Here is a 26,308-nt window from a genome sequence, read left to right as displayed (position 1 = left end):
GACAGAGAAAGATCACAAGCAGGCAGAGAGGCAGGCAGAGAGAGAGAGAGAGAGAGAGAGAGAGAGAGAGAAGCAGACTCCCTGCTGAGCAGAGAGCCCGACGCGGGGTTGGATCCCAGGACCTGAGATCGTGACCCAAGCCAAAGGCAGCGGCTTAACCCCCTGAGACACCCAGGTGCCCCAACAGTATACACTTTTTAAACAATGGTAAATTAAGTTGCTTTCCAAAAGTATATACAATCTGTGTGCAATTGGTTAGCTACCTCAGAGTCTATTTATTTGGTACTAGGAACGGGTTGTTAGCATTCCCTGTTTCCACAGACTACATCCTTCTTTCTTAGAAGCTAAGGATCAGTGATTCTTTCTTTTCTCTCTCTTCCTCTTTCCTCGTTCCTTCTTTTCAGCATTTTGCTCTGGAGATGGTCAAACACAAAGGAAGTTTTCCAGAGTGAACACTCGTATACCCACCACCTGGAGTCTACAACTAATATTTTAACTGCACATACCCATTCATCTATCCACCTCATCCATGAATTGATCCTATTTTTTAAAGATTTTATTTATTTATTTGGCAGAGAGGCAGAGAGAGAGAGCACAAGCGAGAGAGAGAGTACAAGCAGGGGGACCAGCAGGCAGAGGGAGAGGGAGAAGCAGGCTCCCTGCCGAGCAAGGAGTCCGATGTGGGGCTCGATCCCAGGGTGCTGGGACTGTGACCTGAGCTGAAGGCAGACCCATAACAGAGCCACTCAGGCATCTCGAATTGATCCTTTTTTTTGTAATGCATTTTAAAAGTACTTAAAAATAGCAATATATTTCACACTTAAACCTTCAGTATAAATATTAACTAGAATTAAATATTTGTTTATGGTTTTTGTTATGAGGTAAAGTATAAATAATATGAAATGCACAAATCTTAAGTCTAAGGGTTTGAGTTACATAGGACAAAGCTTATGTCACTTTCCAGTCAATTCTGGTTTTACACACCAGAGACAACCAACTGTTAGGATTTTTCCCACTATTCCTTTTTATTGCTGAGTCATATCCCATTGTATAAATATACCTTGGTTTACTTATCCATTCTCCTATTGATGGAACTTGGGCTATTTCCAGTTTGGGGCTATTACCAATAAAGCTGCTGTGAACAGGCTTGTACAAGTCTTTTTATAGACATGTGCTTTTTACTTCTCTTGGATGAGTACCTAGGAATGGAATTGCTGGATCATAGGGCATGTCTACGTTTAGTTTCCTAAGAAACTTCCAGACCTTTATCCAATACAAAATATTAGAGTTTCACTTGTTCCACATCCTTGCCAATATTTTGTGTCATCAGTCTTTTTGATTTTAGCCATTCTGGTAGGTGTGTAATAGTATTTCATAGTCATTTTAATTTGCATTTCCCACATGAGAGTAGTACAGAACACATTTCTCATGGGTTTATTTCTGCCTACCCATCTTCCATTGAAAAGTGTGTGTTCAAATCTTTTGCCTATTTTTATAGGTATTTATTTATTTCATTGAGTTGTCAGGGTTTGTCTTTTTAAGTATCTTTATGCCAAATGTGGGACTCCAACTCACAACCCTGAGATTAAGAGCTGTGTATGCTCTATCAACTGAGCCAGCCAGGCACCCCTGGAGTTTTTTTTATCCTGGGTACGTCTTTTCTCAGATATATATTATATGAATATTTTCCCCCAGTCTATGGCTTATCTATGTATTTTCTTAATGGCGTCATTTCATTAGCAGAAGTTTTAAATTTTGAAAGTCTATTTTACCAATTTTTTCTTTGATAGATATTGTTATCTATGCCTTAAGAAGCCTTTGCCCTACTGCCAAATCACGAAGATATTCTTCCCATGTTTTCTTATAGAAGTTTTAGATCTATAATCCATTACAGATTGATTTTTGTGCATAGTGTAAGATAGGGATTGAGATTCATTTTTTTTTCATATGGCCATCCATTTGTTTCAACACCATCTTATCCAGGAAGGAATCAGAATATAAAATTAAGATACAGAAATCAATAGCCTTCATATATGCAAGAAATAATCAGAGAAGATAATGGTAGAGAAAAATTCCATTCAAATTGTAATAACAAAGATAAAGTACTTAGAAACAGACCTAATAAGAAATGTGCCAATCCCCTGTGATGGAAATTTTAAACACTCCTGAAAGACACAAAGTAGAGTTGAACAAATGGAAAGAGAGTCCCTGTTCTTTTTTTTTAAGATTTTATTTATTTGTCAGAGAGAGAAAGAGAGAGAAAAGGGGGAGTGACAAGCAGCGGGAGAGGGAGAAATAGGCTCTCCGCTGAGCAGAGAGACTGATGCAGGACTCTATCCCAGGACCCCGGGATCACAACCTGAGCTGAAGGCAGACACTTACCTGAGTCACCCAGGCATCCCAATAGTACATGTTCTTGAATAGAATAACTTTAGCATCATGAAAATATCAGTTATCCTCAAGTTTGTTTTTAAATATACCACAAACCCAATAAAAAAAAAACAAAAATTTTATATGGAACTAAACGAATTGATACTATCTATAGGAAAAAATAAGCATGCAACAATAGCTAGGAAAACACCAAAAAGGAAACCACGTTTGGGATGTTAAAGCATACTATAAAGCCTTTATAAATAAAACAGTGTGGTATTGCTCACATAAATAGACAGACTGGTGAAATAGAATAGGAAGTCCAAAAATATAAACCAAATACACAGAGAAACTTAGTGTATGATAAAACTGGTATCCAAAAGCACTAGGGAAAAGTAAAGTAAAATAAAATCACTAGGGCAAAGATGAACTTTTAATAGTGCAGGATAGCCATTAAAGGAAAGATAAAAATCAGAGTCATACCTCACACCACACACAAGAATAAATCTCAAATGGATCAGAGAGCTGAATAAATACAATGAACCATGTACGTCCTAGAAGAAAATTGTGCTGAATTCCTATATATGCTGGGTGTAGAGAATGGTTTTAACTATGACTCAAAATCCAGATGCAATAAAAGATTGATACATTTGACCACATATAAATTGTAAGAACTTTTGCATGGCCAAAATATCAGTTAATCTCATAAGCAAAGTCAAAGACAAATGACAAGAGTGCCTGACTGACTCAGTAGAGTATGCCACTCTTTTTTTTTTTTAAGATTTTTTTTTTTAAAGAATGATGAGTTTTTTTTTTAATTTTATTTATTTATTTGACAGACAGAGATCACAAGTAGGCAGAGAGGCAGGCAGAGAGAGAGAGAGAAGCAGGCTCCCTGCCGAGCAGAGAGCCCGATGCCGGACTCGATCCCAGGACCCTGAGATCGTGACCTGAGCCGAAGGCAGTGGCCCAACCCACTGAGCCACCCAGGCGCCCCTTTTTTTAAGATTTTATCTACTTATTTGACAGAGAGAGAGATCACAAGCAGGCAGAGAGGCAGGCAGATACAGAGAGAAGGGGAAGCAGGCATCCCGCCGAGCAGAGAGCACAAAGCGGGGCTCGATTCCGGGACCCTGGGGTCATGACGTAAGCTAAAGGCAGAGGCTTTAACCCACTGAGCCACTCAGGCGCCCCGAGCATGCCACTCTTGATCTCAGGGTCATGTGTTCAAGCCCCACTTGGGCATAGAGCTCATTTAAAAAAAAAAAAAAGACAAATGACAAACTGGGAGAAAATATTTGCAACATGTATCCTAGATAAAGGACAAATGATTCTAAAATCTAAGGAACTCTTTAAAATTGAGTGGAAGGAGCGCCTGTGTGGCTCAGTGGGTTAAAGCCTCTGCCTTCGGCTTGGGTCATGATCCCAGGATCCTGGGATTGATCCCCGTGTCGAGCTCTCTGCTCCGCAGGGAGCCTGCTTCTCCATCTCTCTCTGCCTGCCTCTCTGCCTACTTGTAATCTCTGTCTGTCAAATAAATAAATAAATAATCTTAAAAAAATAAAATAAAATAAAATTGAGTGGAAAACATGGGGCACCTGGGTAGCTCAGTCAGTTAAGCATCTGCCTTTGGCTTGGGTCATGATCCCAGGGTCCTGGAATCGAGTCCTATGTCAGGATCCCTGCTCAGTGGGGAGTCTGTTTCTCTCTCTCTGCCCCTCCTACCTGCTCATGCTCACACTCAGTCTCTCTCTCAAATAAATAAATAAAATCTTTTTTTTTAAGATTTTATTTATTTGACGGAGAGAGATCACAAGTAGAGAAAGAGAGAGAGAGGAGAAAGCAGGCTCACTGCCTAGCAGAGAGCCCGATGTGGGACTTGATCCCAGGACCCTGAGATCATGACCTGAGCTGAAGGCAGAGGCTTAACCCACTGAGCCACCCAGGCAGCCCCTAAAATCTTTTTTTAAATAAGTAAATAAATAAAAATAAAATTAAGTATAAAACACAAACAAGCCTGATAATACAGAAAACAAAAGACATAAGACAATTCACAATAAAAGATGTAAAAAGGGCGTTTAAACAATAAAAATATTCAACTGCACTTCCATAATAGAAATGCAAATTGATGGGGTCCCTGGGTTGCTCAGTTGGTTAGTCTTCTGACACTTGATTTCAGATCAGGTCATAATCTTTGGGTCATGGGATCCAGCCCCGAGTGGGGCTCTGTGCTCAGCAGGGAGTCTGCTTGGGATTCATTCCCTCTCCCTCTGCCCCTCCCCCCACTTACATGCACGCACTCTCTCTAAAATAAAGTTTTAAAAAAATGCAAACTGAAACTACACTGAGATACCATTTCTCAGCTATCAGATTGTCAAAATTTTAAAAGTAAGACAAGATGGGGGCACCTGGGTGGCTCAGTCAGTTAAGCATCTGCCTTCAACTCAAGTCATGATCCCAGGGTCCTGGGATCGAGTCCCATATCAGGCTCCTCGCTCAGTGGGGAGCCTGCTTCTCCCTCTGCCTACTGCTCCCCAGGTTGTGTGCTCTCTCTCTGACAAATAAATAAAATCTTAAAAAAAAAAAGACAAGACAGTTGGTGAGGCTTTGGAGAAATAGGCACTTGTACATTCAGTACCATATGGTGGTGGAATGCAAATAGATACAAACCTTAGAATTTGGCAATATTTAACCTAAATACGCAGGCATTTACCATTTTGTTTGTTTTAAAGCTTTCTTTTAAAAAAAAAAGATTTTATTTATTTTACAGAGAGAGCACAAGCCAGGGAGGGGCAGAAGGCTCCCAGGGAGCCCGATACGGGGAAGTGTGCATATGTATGTGTATATGGATGGGTATTTCCCAACTCTGTCATCTAAGATGGCCTCTAGAAGCAACCACAACTCAGTACCAATGAACACGTGTAGATCCTATATTCTGGTTTCTAAAGACCATTCTCCAATAAAAGGAACTGGGGCTGCTTGGAAAAATGGCTGATTCCAAGGCTGAGCAGGGGAAATACAAAAGGAGCCTGGAATATCTTGTGTTATCAAAAAGTAATGAAACAATCAAAGAATTATGAGAACATATCAAAAGATAAATAAAAACTTGAAAAAAAAAAGAGGAGGGGAGCCTGAGTGGTGCAGTCACTTGGGCATTTGACTCTTGGTTTGGGCTTGGGTCATGATTTCGGGGTCCTGTCACTGAGCCCTGCAACGGGCTCTGTGCTAAGTGCGAAGTCTGAGATAATCTCTTCCTCTACCTCTACCCCTCCCGCTTGTGCTCTCTCTTTCTCTCTGACATAAATGAATAAATCTTGAAAGAAAGAAAGAGAACATAAGACACAGGAGCCAGTTTGAAAGGACTCCCATTGGCCAAATCTGGGACAAATTGATGAACGAAATACTATTAATGAATTATAACCATAGATTAAAACAAATATTGCTGAGTCCATACTGATATAAAGAAATAGTAATAACTGATTAAGACAAGAAAGTTGATGAGTTATAGAGTATTTACATGGACTCAAAGTATCTCCCCACAAAGTACTTATTGAATACAAGGCAAAAAAATAGCAACTTCACAGTGGAGAAACGCAGCATCATCTCAACCAAGTAATCAAAGTTAAAATCACCAGTACAGGGACAAATCAACATCATGTGCCTCCTGATACAATGCACTGAGAACACATTAATCTGTAGTATTCCTGCTAAAAGTGGGTAAGCCCAAAACCATCTAATCACGAGGAAATATTAGACAAGCCCAAACTAAGGGACATTCCATAAAACGACTGGCCTGTACTCTTCAAAAATGTCCATGTTATAAAAGACAAAGACTGGCGATATTTCTGGATTAACAGAAACTAAAGAGACATGATAATTACATGTAATAGGTCATCATGAATTATTTCTTGGACTAGATATTTTTATTCTCTTGATATAAAAAACATTAATTGGATACTAGGAAATTTTTAAATAAAATCTGCCGATTAAATGATAGTGTTGTGTCAATGTTAGTTTCCGGATTTTGTTAATTGTAATGTGGTTATGTAAGTGAATATCCTTGGTATTTTAGGAAATATATATTACTTAGAGCTAACAGGGCATAGTGTCTGCAGCATTATTAAACTTTTCAGGAAAAAAATATGTGCATATTGAAAGAGAATGATAAAATATGGTAAAATGCTAACACTTAAAAATATGGATACATGGTTTACAAGACTTCTATGTACTAATTCTTGCAACATTTCTGTAAGTCTGACATTATTTCAAAATAAGTAAATGTAATATATAAAACATAGACAAAAAACTATAAATATTGGACTCTAATAAGTGATATGCCTCCTAAACAACATAGTTGTAAAAAATGACAGAACTTTCCGTCAGCCCAGAATACCAGAGAAGAGGAGCAACACCCTAACCTAGATCAGCTACCTTGGACTGCGGAAGAGCAGAGAAAAGCCTCTCTTATGTAAGCAACTGTATATAAGCCATTGTCAGGTCTTGTAACAGCAGTGTAGTCTACATCAACTAATACAGATCAAGTACCTGAAAGAGGAGAATGCTTCCAAACAAAATAAACTATTTGTCATTGCCCATGGGTGTCCATGGATAATGGACAAGAAAAAACTGCCAGAGGGAGGATAAGGAAGACAAAAGAAAAGGAAATCCCATCCAGAGAACAGAACCAGAAGTCTTCACAATTTCTGTCTAGCTGGTTTCCTATGAACCAAGTGATTGCTACATTTCCCATCCTTCTGTTTTCTGAATGTGAGTCATTGTAGTCATTCTGTCCATGCTTCAAATTTCTATACTGGGTGTCAGAGGATATCTATCAGTATTTGGACCTGATAGAGAAGACTGGACTTGGAGCTGCATGTAGTAACTGGGATAGGTAGGACTTCAGGTATGTCCTAATGACTTCAAGTATGTCCTAAGAATAGTAGGATGGATATACAGGGATGGCAAAAAGGAAAAGACTGAGGCAGAGACTGCCAGTGGTCTGCGAAAATGAGTTCTTCCCTTTACCCTGGGCATATGACTAAGGTACATTTCCCAAAACCCCTGCAAAGTTAGATGCAGCCATATAACTAAATTCACTTCAAAGGAATGTGAACAAAAGTGATAGATACCACTTGCAGGCCTGGCCCATGAAAACCTCCCAAACACACTCCTCCATGATCTTTCCCCACCTCCTATGGGCTAGAATGGCGATGACGAAACAACTTTGGAAGATATGTGTTAAAGATAGCAGAGTTGCTTCCCATTAGCCAGTGTTTCTCAACAACTATACAGAGAAAAGGTACCTGCCAATTTGGAAGAGCCGTCCTGAATTGCTATCAGAAGGAGAAATAAATAAATGTATTAAGTCACTGAATCGTTATTAAGTCTCCTCTTACAACAGCTTAGCCTTCCGCATACAGAGGCTCTGAGGCTCTCAAGGCATGCAATTCTGAATAAAAGGACTTTCAAAGTGCTAAAATCCTGAGAACATGTTGGATAAACCTTTAAACGCTATGGAAGGGCTGGTTAAAATGTGTCTATACTTACACCGAGACTTGGTACAAAGGACCCAAGAGATTTAGAGTCAGAAAATAAGAATCTGACCCAAACAGGTTTTGGCAGGCATTAAATTGAATGCCATGCTCTGCTCCAAGCTTAATTTTAATACCCCATCCAATCTTCTCAACTCACTACCAAAACCATTTGCAAAGGAGGGGAAGATGATGAAATTGGTTGTTCCACTAACACAGGAAGCCAGGAAATTACTAGGAAATTTCCATGTGGCATAAGCCAGACTCTGACAGCCATGGAGGTTAGCGCAGTTACAAGTTCCGTTACTCTTGTGCAGGCTTTGGGAAAGCCCCATGGGAACACCCTTCTGTTGGTTCCCTGTGATGGCAGCTAAAAAAAAGGCATCCCCAGAACTCCACCAAAAGGGCACAACATTCAACCTGCCATCCGTGGGTTAGCATGGGGCAGAGGGAAAAACTGTGATTTGGAGGACGAAACTAGTTCTACAGATAGGTTAGAGAGAATAATACTGGTAAGAAAAATTGGCAAAATGCAGGTCATTGGAACACTGAAGTGTTTCGGTGGAGTGGTAGGAATGAAGGCCGGATTGGAGTGTATATACAAGAAAGGATGGCAAAAAGAGGAATCCAGGCAGCAAAGGGAGAGAACCAGAGCAGTGGCTAGAGGGAGAGGTTTAGTCAGGGGAATGTTTTTCCCCCTAGTTCTGAGGATGAAAGATGTTTTTATGTTGCTAGGAATGACTGAGGGGAAAATTAATAATGCAAGGGAGGCAAGAGGTGAATCCAGTGTCTCATATACAGCGACAACTTATCCACCTACCAAAAGGAAATGTAGTATATAATACTACAGAGGCAAGTAGGTGGGTACATTTACTAGCACAAAGACGAAGGGAGGTGGTTAAAAGCATGGACTGTGAAGTCAGATGACCTGGGTTCAGATCAAGGCTCTGTCACTTACGAGTTATGTACCCTTAGGCAAGTTGATTTAACATGGGCATCAGTATCTTAATCTGTAAAATGTGTATACTACCAACTATAAATTCAGAGCAAGAATTAACTATCAGTGAAGTACTTTGAAGTGTTCAGCACACAGTAAACACCCAACAAATACTGGATATTTCTTCAAAATTACTTACAATTTCGCTACAAGTACTGTGAAATTATTTAAAAACTAGCTTACCAAAGATTCTTTAAACTTCTCATGCCTAAGATGGCAGAGGGTAAATAAGATAAATTCAAAAGTAAGTAAACTTACTGTAGCTGACTTTTTTTTTTTTTAGGAGCAAGCAAGTGCACAGGGAGGGGACTGAGGGGCACAGGGAAAGAAGAGAATCTTAAGCAGGCTCCACACCCAGCACTGAGCGCAATGCAGGGCTCAACCTTACCTCCTGAGCCAAAATGAAGTCGGATGCTTACCCAAATGAGCCACCCAGGTGCCCTGTTGACCTTTCATGCTTGCACTATCAGCCCCAAAACTGACTTCAATTGAGCAACCTACTTTTCAAGAATTTACAACTCATTTTTAATACAACCACACAACTGATGAATTGTAGGAAAAGTACTGTATTTCTCAATGGTAGAATAAGCCCAATGTAACTCAAACATCCATTTTAGTAAACAAATCAATTTATCATAACTCATAAATGTACCCTACTAGGACTATGGATATTTGCCAATTCTAAGAATATTGCATGGAACACTTCAATTACCAAAGGTGCCAAGTTGTGAACACACTTTTTCATTTTTAAAGCTGATGTAAGGAGGTAGATGGCCAACTATCTTCCAGTTTTGCCCCACCCACCCTAAACAGTTACTGAATAGTTCTTACATCCAGGATAGTCGTTTATGCTGTGGCCCTTGCCTGGAATTCTCAGCCTTGGTTATACCTTTCACCTAGCCCACTTCTCAGCTTTTAAAATTCAACTCAAGTAGTAGCTTTATTCCTAGAGCCAAAAGGTGGAACAATCCAGATGTCCATCAACTACTGCACAGATAAACTGCAGACACATACAACATGGATGAATCTCAAAAACATAGTGAGACTTTGCAAAAAAATACATAGTGTGTAACTCCATTTATATCAAGTTCTAGAATAACCAAATTTGATCTATGGTGGAAAGAAAACAGTTGTTGCCTCTAGAAGGGATGGAAGCAGGGATTGATTGGTAAGGAACATAGAGGAACTTTCTGGATTGATGGTAATGTTCATTATCTTTGATAGGGATTTGGGTTAAACAGCTGTTAAGCATTTGTTAAAACTTGGCAAATATGTATTCACAGTATTTCATCACATATGAATTACACATCAAAAGAAAAAATGGTAAACAAGTATTAAACTCCTTACTATGACAGGCACACTAAATACTTAAATGGTGGACCCATGTTTGCAATTTTGAAATAAAAAAAATTTAAGTAGGTTCCACACCCAGTATGAAGCCCAACTCACAACCCTGAGATCAAGACCTGAGCTGAAATCAAGAGTTGGGATGCTTAACTGACTGAGCCACCCAGGGGCCTCTACTTTGAAATAAATTTTAAAAATGAGACCTATTGATAGATGGGTATGTGGTAAAGCAAGTTCACTATAAAATTCAGCATTGCCGTGTGAAAACCTGCGTAATAAAATGTTGGGGAAATGAAACCTAAAGTGACAACCTTATAGGAACACTTCTCCCAGAGCACACCCAGTTAGTGCCACCCTCTTCTGGGGTCCCAGAACACCCAATAAAAACATTGACTGTACTTCATTTTGTTAGTTGTGCATCTATATCCCAATCCCCCAGAATCATAAAAAACTTGACAAGTCTTACTGGTCTTTGCTTAGCAACACAAGGCCACGTACATAGTAGACAGTTGAGATTTGCTTAAGTGATAGTGAACTTCATCACCTAATTTTCTTATAAACAAAGGCCTTGTACTTCATTGGCTCTTTTTCTTTGGCCGAGTCATTACAACTACTAGAAGAATCTATCTGACCTAGAACTCACTCATGTGAATCCTTTTAAGTTCCCTTAACTTAAGGGAGGATATTGAAGGCTATTGAGGCAGGATATTGAAGACCTCTCTTCTGGGTTATTCTCTTCTTTCCCAGTCACTTTAAAGACTATCAACTGGTAACTATTCATGGGCTCAGTGCTCATTTAATTTATACTCTCTACAGAAGCCAGCTGGGTAGCGTATTAAGGAAAATGTTACTTCACACCACTCAGTTCTATAGCCAGCTGGATTCCATAAAGATGCCCCATTTCCTCACCATGGCACAATGAATAATGTGCCATTCTATCTTTATGCAATTATCTATTATCCTTATGTATCAGTTTCAATCCCTCTTGGGACTTACTGCAGCCAGACTTTCTGGACTTAAATGTCAACTCCCATCACTCACTAGCCATATATCCCTTGCCCAAGAGATTTTAACTTCTCTGTGCTTCACTTTCCTCACTGCCTCATTTAGAAAAAGGTGGTGGGGTGGCGGATGGGGAGATGATAATAACAACTTGTATCACCTACTGTCATGACATTTAATAAGTTACTCCATGTACACCGCTTAAAACAGTACCCCAGCTATTAACTATCATTTAGTATGCTTACTTCTGAATCACCAATGACAGAAGACTGGTCTTATAATATGATCTACAAACTAGACTAACCAATGTGCTAGTTTTACAGTGATATGAAGCCTTTTCTAAGAGTACAATGTAAGTCTTGACACGCTGAATATTTTTTTAAAGTCAATTAGAAAGTTCTTTTTCCAAAAGTTGCCTTTCACTCACCTCCAAGCATGAGCCCCTTGTTTAAGGGAGGTTTTACACACACACACACACACACACACACACACACACACACACTTTCTCATTCTCTAGCTCAGCACACACTGTTAATTTTCTTAACACTCCTTACAAGTTTAATTATTTTATTTTTTAGTTCACTAGATCTGTGAGGGAGGAACCTTATCTATCTTGTTCACTGTTAGATCTCTAACACATGTCTAGAACATAGTAGGCACTCAAATGTATCCTGGATGAACAATGCAGACGTTTTAAAGAATTTTTAACCCACGCCAGATACAAATTGAAGCAATAATGGTTGCAGGCTTCTATTTTAAAGATAGCCCAATTAGGGATTTAGTCTCATTTAAAAATACATGATTCATTAAACATGTAAAATGGCAATGTTTTCTATAAATTATCCCCACCCAAACACGTTAAAAGCTGTGATAAGAAATATGTTTTCTAAACCATTCATAGCCACCCTCCTCCTTTAACTATAAAAGATAAAACATACAACATGCTGTAGGTTTATTTTTATTCAAAAAGTTACTGTCTCAAGACATAAATACAAATCAGAAAACAGTACAATTAGGACAATAGAATGTGGAGGACAACAGGTTAGAGTAATATATAAAACATTTTTAGCTGGTTGAAAACAAAGCTGTAAGAACTGCTTTCACAAAGAAGTACTCCTTTCAAGAGTGAGAAAAAAAAATCAACTTAGGTTTAAAATCATATATACAGTCCTCTCAGCAGTTCTAGTAATGCAGTGGTGTGAAAAACAACATAGGCAGTACTTTTTGCACATAACAATATTCGTAGATGGAAAATCTGTTAGACAAGTCTCGTTTCGTTTGTTATTAACCATGATTTAATAAAACAATTGTATCTTTTAGCTAACCTATGGTTTTTGGCTACCACAGCCCAATGCTTGTTGATTTCTGACTCTAAGAACTGAAAGCCTTTTGGTATTCACCCATCTGAAGATATTCTCGTATTGCAAGCATATTAAGGCATGGAATGATTAAAATAATATACCTCAAGAACTGAGAGACGACTGACAAAAAGATAGATATACATGTAATATAAGTTAATATTTTGTTTTAAACGATGTCTAGCTGCCTAAGCTTCGCAAAATGAGTTGATGTCAAAATGGCAAGTAGCCACTTTCTGTTTTAAACTAATTTATTTGTGAAAGGACATAAAATGAAGTTTAAAGCTTAGCTTTCAAAGAATATTATGGGTTATGAATTCTATTATCCCATCTAATTTACATACAGAGGAAATGTACTGTAACCTGTTAGAAGTATCTTTAACCTGAAGACTGCTTGCAAAGACAGATAGATAAAACAATATAAAATACAAATTTAAAAATCATTTTAAAGCATGAACACTCATGCTTTTCTATTTTTAAACATTGTTAAACTTTCAATATATTTCTGAAACCTCATAATTTTAAGTTGGAATTTAAAAGTAAGAAAAAACTAAACAAACTGCGCAATTATAAAATCAGCACCAATTTATATATATATATAATTTTATTTAAAATTTAGATCCCTATTCCCACACTCTAATAAGCTGTATAATTTTTGTTTAGAATTTTTCTGCAAACATACTACAATAAGCTTCTTTTATTTGGAGACAAAATACAGTGGCACTACTGGAAGGAATATCACAACATTACATTTTTATCTTAAAGGACAAGCAAACTTTCAGGGTTGATAATGGGATAAGCATGTTTGAGACTGGTTACCTTCTGGCAGTTCACTGCATCTGGATTATTTCTGAAAAGTATAGAGAAGCTCTTGGATTTTAAAAATATCTTAAAATACATTTTAGATGAAAAAATTGTAAAAGTTCTGCTTATAAGTTTACTTTTCTCCACAATTACAATATTTAAAAGAAAGCTTTGTTGATTGATGTTTTAAGCATTTAAATTTAGAATGCTAAAAACAATTCTATCCTATAATTTCAGGGCAGGGGAATAAATTCATCCTTAACTTTGTTTCTTGGATGTAAACAGAAATCCAGCAGAGGTCATCATTACTTAGTACACCCAGTAAATAAATGTGAGAGGATTCATGTCTGTACCAAATGCCTCTTTAGATTGTTATATTTTCTTTAAAAAAAGCATGAAATAATTGATTTAAAAGCCAACTAACAGCGCATAAATAAAATATTTACTTTCTAAGAAAAACTGTAGCTTATCATCAAACTGTTTACTTGTCCTTTACTTTTTTCAGGCAAACAAAACTGCCCCTCAATGCACTTGATCTTGGTAAGCATAAGCATGTCATATTCTCCTTAGAGAAAAATCTGTACAGAATTTCACTGTATCTACCACACTTTATTTTAAAACTTCCTCTTCCACTTAGAAAATGACTTCACCACAGATTTAATTGAGTACTGGTATTAAAACATTGACACCCCAAGAACCTAATGAAAGAGAAAAAAAAACCTTGTTAAAATTATCATTCATTTCTTTGTAAAATGCATCTGTAAATGTTACATTAATGTTTGTTAACATGAAGTTTAATAATATGTTAATAAAACCACTCTGAAAAATTCCCCTCCCTTCAGATATATAATTCTAAAATTAAAATTACCATGAATATATTATGAAGTAACAACATCAGGCCTAATCAAGATGTTACTTACCTCACAAATACAACTAAGAGCGGGGACCATGTCTCATTTTTATGTTTATTCATACTCCTGATGCCTAGATAATGCCCTGAATACAGCTACTCAACATTTGTTGAATGAACAAATGTATGTGCTTCTTGACATATACTTCTGGCACAGGGTCAATGGAAAGAGCTTAACAATGTCTTGCAAACTTGGTCATCTACCCTGTGGAGTGGGTATAGCTTTTTAAAAGGCATTTGAACATGCAGACCAAAAATATCCAAGAACAATAAAAGTATGTAGAAAATTCAGAAAATCTAGCCTGAGTGAATAAAGAGAACTGTAAATTTTAAGAATTTAAATAAGGTGAAATCTGGGCAAAGTAACTTATACTGATGACTTTTTATACCACTCCTTTTGGTAAAAGAAGGATAAAATCTAAAAATCATCTGTCACTAACTAAAAGCTATTCAACTAAAATTCTAGCACTTACTATGATAAGTAATATTTTAAAATAACATAATGAACTAGTAAAAAATGATTATAAAGCCAGAGGTTAATGAGCTAAGTAAGATTAGGAATGCAAAGCGCTCTTATTTGTAAATGAGGTCTCATTTCAACAAAAGTGACAGAACTCAGAAATTGTTCTGATCTGAAGGAAGTGAGTATTTTCAGACCAGGAAACAAGTATCTACCCGATTACTTAACAATTCACTACAAGGAGGCTGCAAAGTGTTTGGAATCCCCAGTAATAAGAACAGAGAGGATTAATGTACCCCACTTCTTACCTGTCATTAACCAAAACCACCACTACTCACCCCTTGTTCTCCCCTACCCTCCAATAAAGTTCAGGGACCTCCCTTTTTGGTTAGAGTCAGAGATTGGATGCTTAGAAAATATTTCTACCAAAGAAGCCTAGATGATGTTTAAAGGTCCCTTCTAGCCATAATACTCTGTGACTCTGGGTAAGGGAAAGTCTGGTGATGAATGAAAGGATATAATCTTAGCTGGCAACTCTTAGTGTAGAGTGTGGCATGAAGATAAACTTTTCAGAGTGCCTAACTAGAAATCATATGAACAGTTTTTTTCCTGTTTTTTGTACAGACTAGGTTATAAGTAGATTCTTCTACTAGAACATAAAATTAGCTCCACTAGACTAAACCCTTCTTTTACCAAGTTTATACCACAGATAATTCTAATATGAGAATCTCAACACAACAAAGAAGAATGACGTCAATGACACTTTCTGTGCTAATAAACTACACCTGTTTCTGGTGTTAAAAAGTATAAATAGCAAGCTTTTGTGTGTTGTGGCAATACTGACCCACTAGAAGCAGAGAGTGATGATTGCCACAAATAAACCAATATTATTTCCAATAAAACTCACTAAAACATAAATCTACTATCTTGTGTATATGTAATCCAAAATTGAGCTGCTCAGAGTTCTTACACTACCACTTCTGAATCATGTGGATATCGTGTTACAAGATAGATTTAGATTTAGTAATAACTTAGAGCATCTATACTAGGATGTTTTGGGTTATTTCACTTAGAACTAGAGAATCTTAGAACTAGGTATAAAAGGATTTAAGTCCCAATTTTGCTATTGTTTTGATGAGTCACATATCACAGGCTTGAGTAAAAACAGATGTAGACTATTGCATAAAGATAAAAGATTTTTACATTTAAAAATGTCTGTTATTCTATTTCTTAAGTTACTGTTGAGACAACAGGTAAAGTCTGATATATATTTTAAAATAAACTAGTATTAAATTAAATATATATTAACCAATAAATATAAAATAAGTACATACATATGGTCAAAGAAATCTAAAGATACCCGAACCTTGAAAGATTATTGGGCACTCAGTTATGTGACTGCTGCCATCATGTGGTAATACTATAAAACTACAGGAATAGATGTGTGTGTTCATTTTCCTAATTTTAATAGAAGCAGCTACACTACTATCATCTTAGTTATAACATAACATAAAAAATCTATAAATAACAAGTAATTATTAGGTTCCTATCTTTGGCCTCACTCAGATTGTAGTTTTCCTTAAATGCTTTCAAAAATACACAATTTACATTGCTGTTTCATTATTTTAGAAATCTGAAGAACACCTTTTTGCACATCTAGTAAGTGACTAAGGAAACAAATGCCTCAAGCTTTCCTGACTTTAGGTGACCACATGAAAAAATAAAGAGATCTCTAACTGCCCTTATCAATTCTGACTACAGTTAATCATTTTGATTTCTAAATTACTTTTCTTGGTGTTTCTTATAAATGAGGTCTGATTTTAGTTTTGGAAAGTACAACAGCAGAGACAGCATGAAATTTTTAAGTAAAAAAGAAACTCAGATCAAATTACTACTCGGACACTAGAGTCGTAAAACTGAACAAGTCAATGAACCACTTCTTCAGACCCAAGTGTGCTTGAGTATAAAAGTGAGATACTACCACCTTTCTCACAAGGTTGCTGAGAGGATCAACTAACTCATGCCTAGCACAGCATCAGGCACATTAATCTCTCACATACTAGCTTCCATCCTTTCATTTCAAAGAGACAGTCAAGGTAAACTAGAATACAAACTCCTGGAGGGCAGGGAGAAGACCAAACTGGTTTTAGCACTAAATTCCAGCTCAATAAATTGTCGAATTAATATATTTCATCATATCTGCTTGAAAAGATTCTTTTACTCCCCATCAGTCACGACCTTCACTTTTTTTTTTTTTTAACCGGAAGATACATACTCCTAGATTATCAGGGAACCATATACTTCAATATGCATGTAAACTATAGACTTATATGAGTAGGCCTAGATCACTTATGCTACTGAGTGTATGGACTGCAGATATGAAGAATTGACAGCACTTGTTAAGACGCAGAATCTCGGGCCACACTCCAGACTTACTGAAGCAGAATCTTTAGTAAGATCTCCAGATGATTCATGCGCACATCCAGAGACTGAGAAACACTTACTTAAAGGATCTCAGGGTGGCTTATCCAAAGATTCCTACACCTGCTATTTTATGAAATGGTGTCTTCTGGCTCAAACATTATTTATAGAATAAATAATTAACAGAATATGTTGGTGTGAGTTAGTCTGTCAAAAATTTTCGAAGAACTATCTGAAAGCAGATTATGAGGTGAGGAAGGGCAAGAAGAGAATAGCAGAAACTGGGGCATGGGAGGCAAGCCTCAGCCGATGGTCACCCAAGGCAGCAGGTGTTAGGAGGAAGGAGCAGAAATGGGTAGACACTAGAAAGTGAGATGGAAGGGGACTTAACTGGTTTATTCATTTGACAAATAAAACTAAACACCTATTATGCTAGGCAAAACTCAAAATGAATAAAATCATCACTGCCTGGCACTCAGCTTATTGAGCAAAATGTAGTATCTATTTCACTGCACGGATCTGGTATTTATCAAAATAAAAATGTACACGATGTGTTATGAGAGCCAAGAATAAAGCATCTATCTGGAGGGGTCAGCAAAAACTTTACAGGGAGTATCAGAACTATTAAAGGATGAATTCACTAGGATGAAAAGGAAAGGGACAATTCTGGCAGAGAGAAAAGCTTATACAAAGTGATGGTGTCATGAAAGAGTTTAGTATGTCTAAGAGGAACTTTAAGACTTGATAATGGCTGGAGAGCAAGATGCATGTAAGGAAAAAGCCAAGATTAACTGGCAAAGGACCAAGAACACAAAAGTCTTTGTTCACCACACTGAGAATCCACAATTTTTTCTTAATGGCAATGGCGAAAAAATCAGTGGAAGACCTAAAACTATGAGGGACAGAACCAGATCTGCATTTTAGAAAGATGACCCCAAAAGAGCTTTAAAGGGGTGCTGTAACAACGGGATCAGTCTAACAAATAAATCTAAATGCCTATTATGCTAGGCAGAACTCAAAATGAATAAAATCATCACTGCCTGGCTACTGCAACAGGCCAAGTAAAAACTGAAGACAATTTATACCAAGGCATTGTCAGAGACAATACAGCAGTGGGGACAGACAGGAGAGGTACTTAAGAAACAGAACTGACAATACCTAATAATAACCAGTAATCTCAATTACCTTCTCTTTATTATCAAACCTTTATTCAAGTTCTATTTTTTATCATGTCTTCGTATTATGATTTCTCATTTATCCTATCCATCCATAAATGGCAAGGATATCTTTCTGAAACACAATTCTGATCATGCCACTCCCTCATTCAAACTGAAGCTTACAGGAAAAGTCCAAATTCCTTAACATAACACTCAAGTTCCAGTTGGCCAGGGATTCAAAGGCACTTTTAATCTGTCACCACCACTGAATCACCCCTCCCATTCTCCTGAAAGCCCTCCTGCTGCCTGACTCCTTTTCTCCTGTCCAATTGTTTTTAACCACTCTCAAAGTGCTACCCCAGCTCTTCAATCTCAAATTTAGGGATTGCCTGTACTTTTGATTTTGCAATCCTGGGGTACATTTAAATTGAACGTACTGATTCATCCATAATTGAAGCTGGATCAAAGAAATCAGGTTTCAGTTCTGTCCTTTCTCGTCTGTTCTTTGATGGTGGCTAAGGAAAAAAAAGGGGGGGGTTGACAATCGCTATTATCTATAAACCAGACAGCAGCTGAAAATATTAAAATTATTAAGTCTTCACGTGGCATATTTAACTGTGCAAGTATACTTTACAATATTTTAAATACTGTACATTAAAACTACAGAATGCATAAAAATACAAAAAGCAAATCATTCACAGGAAATTACTCTGAAAGATGAAAACTAGAAAACTCATTTTTATTTTACTTTAAAAATGCCATTCTCATTTTCCTTTAAAGGTGCCAAATTACACTACTCTGAAGAGAAGCCATATTTAATTATTTCTTCCTTTTAAGGACAACACAGCAAGGTACACTATGAAGTACAATCAGAAGACCTAGCTTATAATAAGTCTCAGCTTTACTGCTGCTTCTTAGTTTTGTCTCCTTGGACAGGCTAATTGTTTTAAGTTTCAATATCCTCCACCCTCCTAACCTACTTCACGAAGTTGAATGATATATGTGGCAAGATGAAATATGCAGAAGCATTTCATGTATTTGATAAAGGCTTATTCATATATACATTTAATATGGAAATTTGTCTCAATAGTATGGTAATATCAAGTTACTCATGTATTGTTTTGATAATGGCAAATAAATGGAAAATAAGGTGGATATGATACCTGGTATAACAGAAAGCAAAATGTATACTTTATATAGTCCTAAATTAATATGAAAATCTACCATCTTAAACTAAGAGTTAACACCCTCTTCAACCTTACCCTCTCCTCAATCCCTTCTCATATACCAAAATACCTGGCAACTATTTTATTTAATCTCTTCTGCAAAATTCACTTTTCATGGCAGGTATTTCCTTGAATTCCAACTTAATTTCCAAAGGATCTTAAATGAAAATCTGACAGAAATTATTAAAGTTTCTTACCAAGTCTATATCCATGGTGTCAAAATCCATTCCTTCGTTAAGATCTTCAATCCTCCCTTCTGAGGACATCATGACATCTTCAACAATCGGCTCTTCATCATCTTCCATTAGGCTTGTACCACGCCGACTAGAGAAATATAAAAACAAAGTCAAGATCTGAACCAATGTTGTGACTATTAATATACTGGCAGCAACTATGTAGCTCTCTATATTGAAGTGTAATGGAAAATGATGAAATTAAAGGTCAGGGAAAATGATTAGGCATTGATCATGTCATCAATGATGTCAAAACCCCAATGTTCACTTGTCTAAAAACACTAGGAGCTTTTATTCTACATTACTTCAATACATTTAGCTTGACAGTTCTGATATCCCACATAAAAGTTCAATGAGAATTTCCCACATGGGAACAGACAAGATACCTCAAATCCTTTTTGAAAGTAGGCAGGGTACAAATTAATAAACAAATATAAAACAGAGACCAAAGAAATGACATTTTCAGAATACATATATTTTCACTAATATAGAATTAATTTTACCCATCATTCACTCATTCACTCAGTACCTAATTTGTACCAGGTACTCACTCATTTACTCATTCACACAGTGCCTACTATATGCCAGGCTTCTTTTATGTCCTATGAATGGGGAAAAAAAAGGTAAGTGAGACATGGTTCCTGCCCTCAAGGAGCTCACAGTCTACTATGGGAAAACAAAGATAATTGTTACAAAATGTGACAAATATCACAAGAGAAGTATGTATCAACTGCTATAAAAATTACTAAAAGAAGAGATTAATTCTGCTTCAGGTAGAAATGAGCAACATTTAGGCTAAAACTTGGATTCTGTGTCCTATGAAACTCAAAACTAAGATATATGTGGCAAAGTAAAAATAAAAACTTAACACCAAAAATTCTGTATGTTATCACATAATTTTAAGGCATAAACTCAGATTTCAAATTCATAAATTAGCCCAGATCAGCATGAAGGAAGTCAATGTAATAGTGAAACTGAAGGTAAATAGTTGCCCAGTTTGCCCAATATTGCCTTCTTTCCCATTCATTTAACTCTTTTCACCACTATCAAAATAAATTCCTTACAATTTAAACAACACAATGTTGAGTTCTTAAAAAAATAATATAAAGATAGCAAGACATGATGTTTAACCCACACTATCTGAACAAACATGTTGACAATGGTCCCTGTTTTCTAAGAGTTCTGGAGAGTAAATGACAATTTTACTATATTTGGTAGAGGCAACAATGAAGGAAGTATGTGTACTTTGTGGACCATGTTACAGAAAACCTGAAGTCCATTCTGCATCTCATCTGGAGTGGAAGATATGTGATAGAAACTATAAAAATACAAAGAGATAACTTGGAAGTATTTTCACCTATAGAGCAGATACCATTACAGAAAAATCATTGTAAAACAAAATTTTTTTAAACTGTCAGGCAAAAGACCACTTATGGCACAGCAACCAAAAGAATCCTATGGTAATAATTATTTAAATGGGAGAATCTCTTTCAGTCACCTGGGGAAGTTTATCTCTAATGGGAATTAAACTACAAACAAAAGAATAATGATAAATGGTACTGAGTAATGAGATGCTATGGAAGATCTTAGGGACTAGAAGAAAATTTTCAGGGGAGAGGTAAGGACCAAATGACTGTATGGTAGAATTCCAGAATGGCTGAACTGGTGACGGGCTGGAAGCTAAAAATTAGCTTGTTGAATTCAGCATGAAATAAGGATATACTACAGGGAAATGTGGTCACAGAAACAGAGAAGAGGGGACAGGACCAAGTCATAATATAGATGATGACCATATCAGACAAGTTAGGATCCAAATCTATAGATTTAATAGAGTGTACTTTATCTGTAGAGGTTCGTAAGACCAGTATAGAAATAACTAAAGCAAATTTTAATAGGTTACCATACATATGGTAAATAATCATTTCTTAAGAAAAACAGGTGAAATTCTCATTATTTAAAAACCAACAAAATAAAACATAAATTTTAAAAAGGTAACAATTACTATCTCCCAGTATTAAAACATGTGCTATATTATGTTACAAATATAAAGCTTCTGAACTCAAAACTTAAATAATCAGAATCATATGTTTCCTTTTTTGTACTAATCACTGAAAGACTGCTTTTTTGCCATCTCTCCTAGAGCCAAAGCTAATATTCATAAAAGTCTCATACAGATTCCAGTAAAAAACAAAGCATTTAAAAGTCAAACTACAATTTTTTGCATTGGACATTTATTCATTCAATGAACACTTAACTTAGCACTTTTTATGTGCCAAGCACCAACAGGCAACAAGGTGGTCCCTGCCCTTGAGGAGCTCACAGTCTAGAAAAGGGACAAATTCATAAACAAATATTAATAATACAATGTGGTAAGTGCTACAAGAAATATGAACATACATAGTGTTAATGGGAGCATAGATGACCACAGCTTCACTTAAGGTGACACCTGAGCTTATTCTTTTACAACGATTTTACCAGTTGCCAAGAAATGGGGGATAGGATACTAAAATGTAGGCAGGGGTCATATTTTGAAGGATCTTGCATGCCATGAGCTAAGGAGTTTGGACTTTATCCTATAGGCAATGGGGACCATGGGAAGGTTTAAGTCAGAGTTACATGATCAGATTCTTATTCTACAATAGTCATTTTTGATGGCAGTGTGAATGATGGAGTGGTGGTGGGGAGTGAGGGGAGGAGTTTGGTGAGAGGATAAATGGGAGATTTGAGGGAAGAAAACAAGTTAGAAAGCTAATACAATGGTTCAGATGAGGGATGAGGACCTGAACTAAGCTGGGGAATCAATTAAGATGTAACAAAAGGGGATTTTTAGCTGTAATTCTGTGTACCAAAATAAACAAGGATTCAAATTTAAACTTTTTCCAACAGATCAACCTAAGATTGGTCCTTTAGCTAACTAGTGAATATTTAACTTCCAAAGTTTTCTTCTGTTGGAAAGACCAAATTTTAGTTCCTTGATTATTTCAGCTAACTCTAGAGAGTCTGCTGAAATTTTTAGGCAAGGCACACATCAAAATATGTTAAAATGAATTAGTGAACTTCCTAGACTCAGACAATAAGGCACTCTCACTTACATGGCATGCTGAAGATTAGTTCGTAGTTTAACATAGCTCACTGCTGCTCTCTCCTGCTGTTGCCTTGCTTCCTCGTGTTGTCTTTGAGCTAACATCCATGTTACCTGCGTGCTTCAAGGAGAATTTTATTCTTCTTTTAACTTAACTTTTTTCTATGTAATTAATAAAGTTGTAATACAGAAAATGATCAAATGTACTTACTTATAATCCAGAGGAGTTTGATGATGTTCAGTCTGCATGGGATAGACACTCATGAAGCTATCCTCAGGTCGTAATCTTTTGGGCTCTCTCATAATCGTTGAGGTGAGTTGTGGGGTCTGCATCATAACTGGCGTGTGCAGTGTTTGTTCTCTGCTTAACCACATACTGTCACTACTACTGCTTTCTTCAGCTAAAAGAGAAAATTAATCGCAATAAAGTTCAGTCACTAACTTTGACTAACCAAATGTCTACAACAACCTACTCTGGTCAACAAACATCTGGTTACCTTCCATATGCTAGTGCTTGAAACAGGGGGAGGTATACCGAGGTATGTAAGGTGCGATCCCTATCCTTGGAGACAAAGAAAACACAGGCAATGACAACACAGTGTGGTAGTGCTACGAAAGAGGGCAGCACAGGTAGAATGGGAGCAATGAAAAGGATCAGAAACAACTCCCCAAAAGTGACTTCTAATTAGTGTAGATAAAGTATAAACAGTGACATTTTTCAGGCAGGGAAAAGAACAAAAGCAAAAACGCTGAGGCATGAAACCGCAATGACTGAACCATATTAATTTGCTGATATTCAGCAGTTTTTGACCTACAAAAATGGCAATTTCATATGGTTCAAACTAAAAGTTTGATACTCCTAGGGTAAGCAGCAAAAGGTAAGGCTGAATAAAAAGACAGGAATCAATTTACAGAAAGTCTTATAAGCTGTGCTAAGGTGATGGGAACTACTGCCGAAGGTTTTATGGAAGGGAAACAATGTGGAAGTTACATGTTTTAGTCAAAGGTGGCAGTGTGGAAGGTGGACTTAAGAACATGAAGACTAGTGAGCAAACAGGCCAATTAGGCTAATTGTATATAGCCCAGGTGAGTTAGAGGCAGGAACAGGAATGAATATAATGGGAAGAATAATTCCTAGTTTACAGGATGCTCGCCAACTCCAAAGGGAGCACAAATCCACATACACATTAAGCACTGGACCAAAAACACCAGACTTCACACCTGCAAAAGCTATTTGTTTTCAAATCCGTAGATGCTGCCATGATTAATAGAAGACAAATTCACATGCAAGTATTACTGAATTCATAGTGATTTTTTTAAAAAGATTTTATTTATTTATTTATTTATTTGAGAGAGAGAGAGAGAGACAGACAGACAGACAGTAAGAGAGAACATGACAGGGGAGAAGGTCAAAGGGAGAAGCAGACTCCCTGTGGAGTTGGGAGCCTGATGCAGGACTCGATCCTGAGACTGGGATCATGACCTGAGTTGATAGCAGTGGTTTAACCAACTGAGCTACCCGGTGTCCTCATAGTAATTTTTTTTTAAACCACTGATTTGGGAGGTGAAGGTGATAGCACTTGATGACTGACTGAATGAGTTTGCAGGAAAACTATTTTATTAGAAGATTATACATGTGCATACAGATGTGTTTTTAAGAAAAGAGTGGACAGGAAAATGTACTAGTACCTAATGACCTGGTGCCAGATAGATTAGACATAAATTTCACAATCTGTAATATAATTATATCAGCCCTTAAGTTCTACTGTGTTTAGGCTCCAATTTTGCCTTCAACATTGCCCTGAACTAAAAGAAAAAAAAATGCCCCGAACTGGCCAGTCTGTCAGCATCATTCTTCCTTCTTCTAACTTACTAATGCCCCAATTTCTATGGTTTTCTCCAAAAACCTAAACAAAGAATATGGACTCTTTCTGTAAAAGCTGAACTACCTGGTTTGATAATCTATCTTCAAGATATTATATAAATACCAATTCATTTGTTCTCCATGTAGTCTAAGCAAAAGGAGAAAATTGATGGCCCAGCATAAATCTTCAACAATTAACTATTTGTTCAGATGAGAAATACTTATAGTGATGTGCAGGAAACATCATCTTTTAATCAGATAACTTTTCGACTTAAATCTAACGTTGTATTAGTTATAAGTTTATGCAGGGTTTTTTTTGAAGATTTTATTAATTTATTTGAAAGAGAGAGACAGCAAGAGAAAGAACACAAATGGGGGAGTGGGAGAGGGAGAGGCTCCTGCTGAGAAGGGAGCATGATGCGGGACTTGATCACAGAACCTGGGATCCTGACCTGAGCTGAAGGCAGATGCTTAACCGACTGAGCCACCAAGGTGCCCCAGTTTATGCATTTATATTATTGGACAAGAGATACAACCATTACTCTATGGGACAATCAAGTATTGAACACTATATACTTGACAATGGCTGAAGAATTATGTAGCAATTAGAAAATATGGCCCCCAAATCTTTGACACTCCTCCCATTAAGAGGTGGACAATTATGTCCCATCCCTTTGAAGCTAGGCCCTGATTGCTCGATCAAGAGAATACGGTGGAAATTACGCTGTACCAGTTTCTGGCCTTAAAAACCTGGCAGCTTCTACTTCTCTCTTCAGACACTTGCTCTTGGGAGCCCAGTCACATGCTGTGAGAAAGCTAAAAGCCATATGGAGAGGTCACATGTAGGTGTTCTGGCAGCAGACAATCCTGCTAAAGCCCAAGCTAATAGCTAGTACCAGATAAGTAAAGGTGCCTCCATAGGATTTGTCACCAGCCTTTGAGTCTTCCTAGCTGAGGCATCACACATTATGTCCCTGACATGTCCTAAGTTTTGGGGTAGTCTGTTATGCAGCAATAACTGAAATTTTGGCAATTATGCTAATTTGTTTAAAAGTTCCAAAGGAGGGGCGCCCGGGTGGCTCAGTCTTTAAGTGTCCACCTTCGGCTCAGGTCATGATCCCAGCATCCTGGGATCGAGCCCCACATCGGACTCCCTGCTTGGCAGGGAGCCTGCTTTCCCTCTCCCACTTCCCCTGCTCATGTTCCTGCTCTCTCTCTCTCTCTCTCTCTCGCTGTCAAATAAATAAATAAAATCTTAAAAAAAAATAAGTTCCAAAGGAGAGTGAAAAAGTCCCCAGGCCCATTACAAACCAACCCTACAGTGCTAGGAGTTCAAGAGACTGAAATGTCATATTGCATTCTTACTTCTAGGATTACAGACAGAAATCTTTATCAAGTTCTTCGTGATAAATGACCTCTTCCCAGAAATTCAAGTCAGAACCTCCCTGAATCTCTTGCTCCACACATAAACTAGATAATCTGATCTCCTAAGTAACAACTAGCTCTATAATGCTGAGTCCATATCCCTACGCATATATAGTATAGC

The 26,308-nt window shown here is 37.1% G+C and overlaps 1 protein-coding gene across 3 annotated transcripts in view; it reads right to left on the bottom strand.

The window, feature by feature from the left end:
• Positions 1–12,189: 12,189 nt before the first annotated feature.
• Positions 12,190–26,308, bottom strand: part of LOC111157208 (stromal antigen 2) — a 143,749-nt gene continuing 129,630 nt past the window's right edge. For 2 of the 3 annotated variants that reach the window (XM_022518498.1, XM_022518499.1), the window contains exons 30-34: positions 23,110–23,299; positions 22,909–23,019; positions 19,781–19,907; positions 18,795–18,872; positions 12,190–14,107 (exon numbers count right to left, since the gene is read on the bottom strand). In XM_022518498.1, coding sequence (XP_022374206.1) covers positions 14,084–14,107; positions 18,795–18,872; positions 19,781–19,907; positions 22,909–23,019; positions 23,110–23,299 — 530 coding nt within the window. In that variant the 3' untranslated portion in view covers positions 12,190–14,083. The remainder of the gene's footprint in view (positions 14,108–18,794; positions 18,873–19,780; positions 19,908–22,908; positions 23,020–23,109; positions 23,300–26,308) is intronic. The other variant, XM_022518500.1, reaches the window with a different exon arrangement.

Source organism: Enhydra lutris, unplaced genomic scaffold (genome assembly GCF_002288905.1).
Source record: "Enhydra lutris kenyoni isolate GAN:26980312 unplaced genomic scaffold, ASM228890v2 scaffoldscaffold53, whole genome shotgun sequence".
Taxonomy (NCBI): domain Eukaryota; kingdom Metazoa; phylum Chordata; class Mammalia; order Carnivora; family Mustelidae; genus Enhydra; species Enhydra lutris.
Note: the sequence above shows the minus strand (reverse complement) of the source record. Positions and strands in the feature narration are given on the sequence as shown.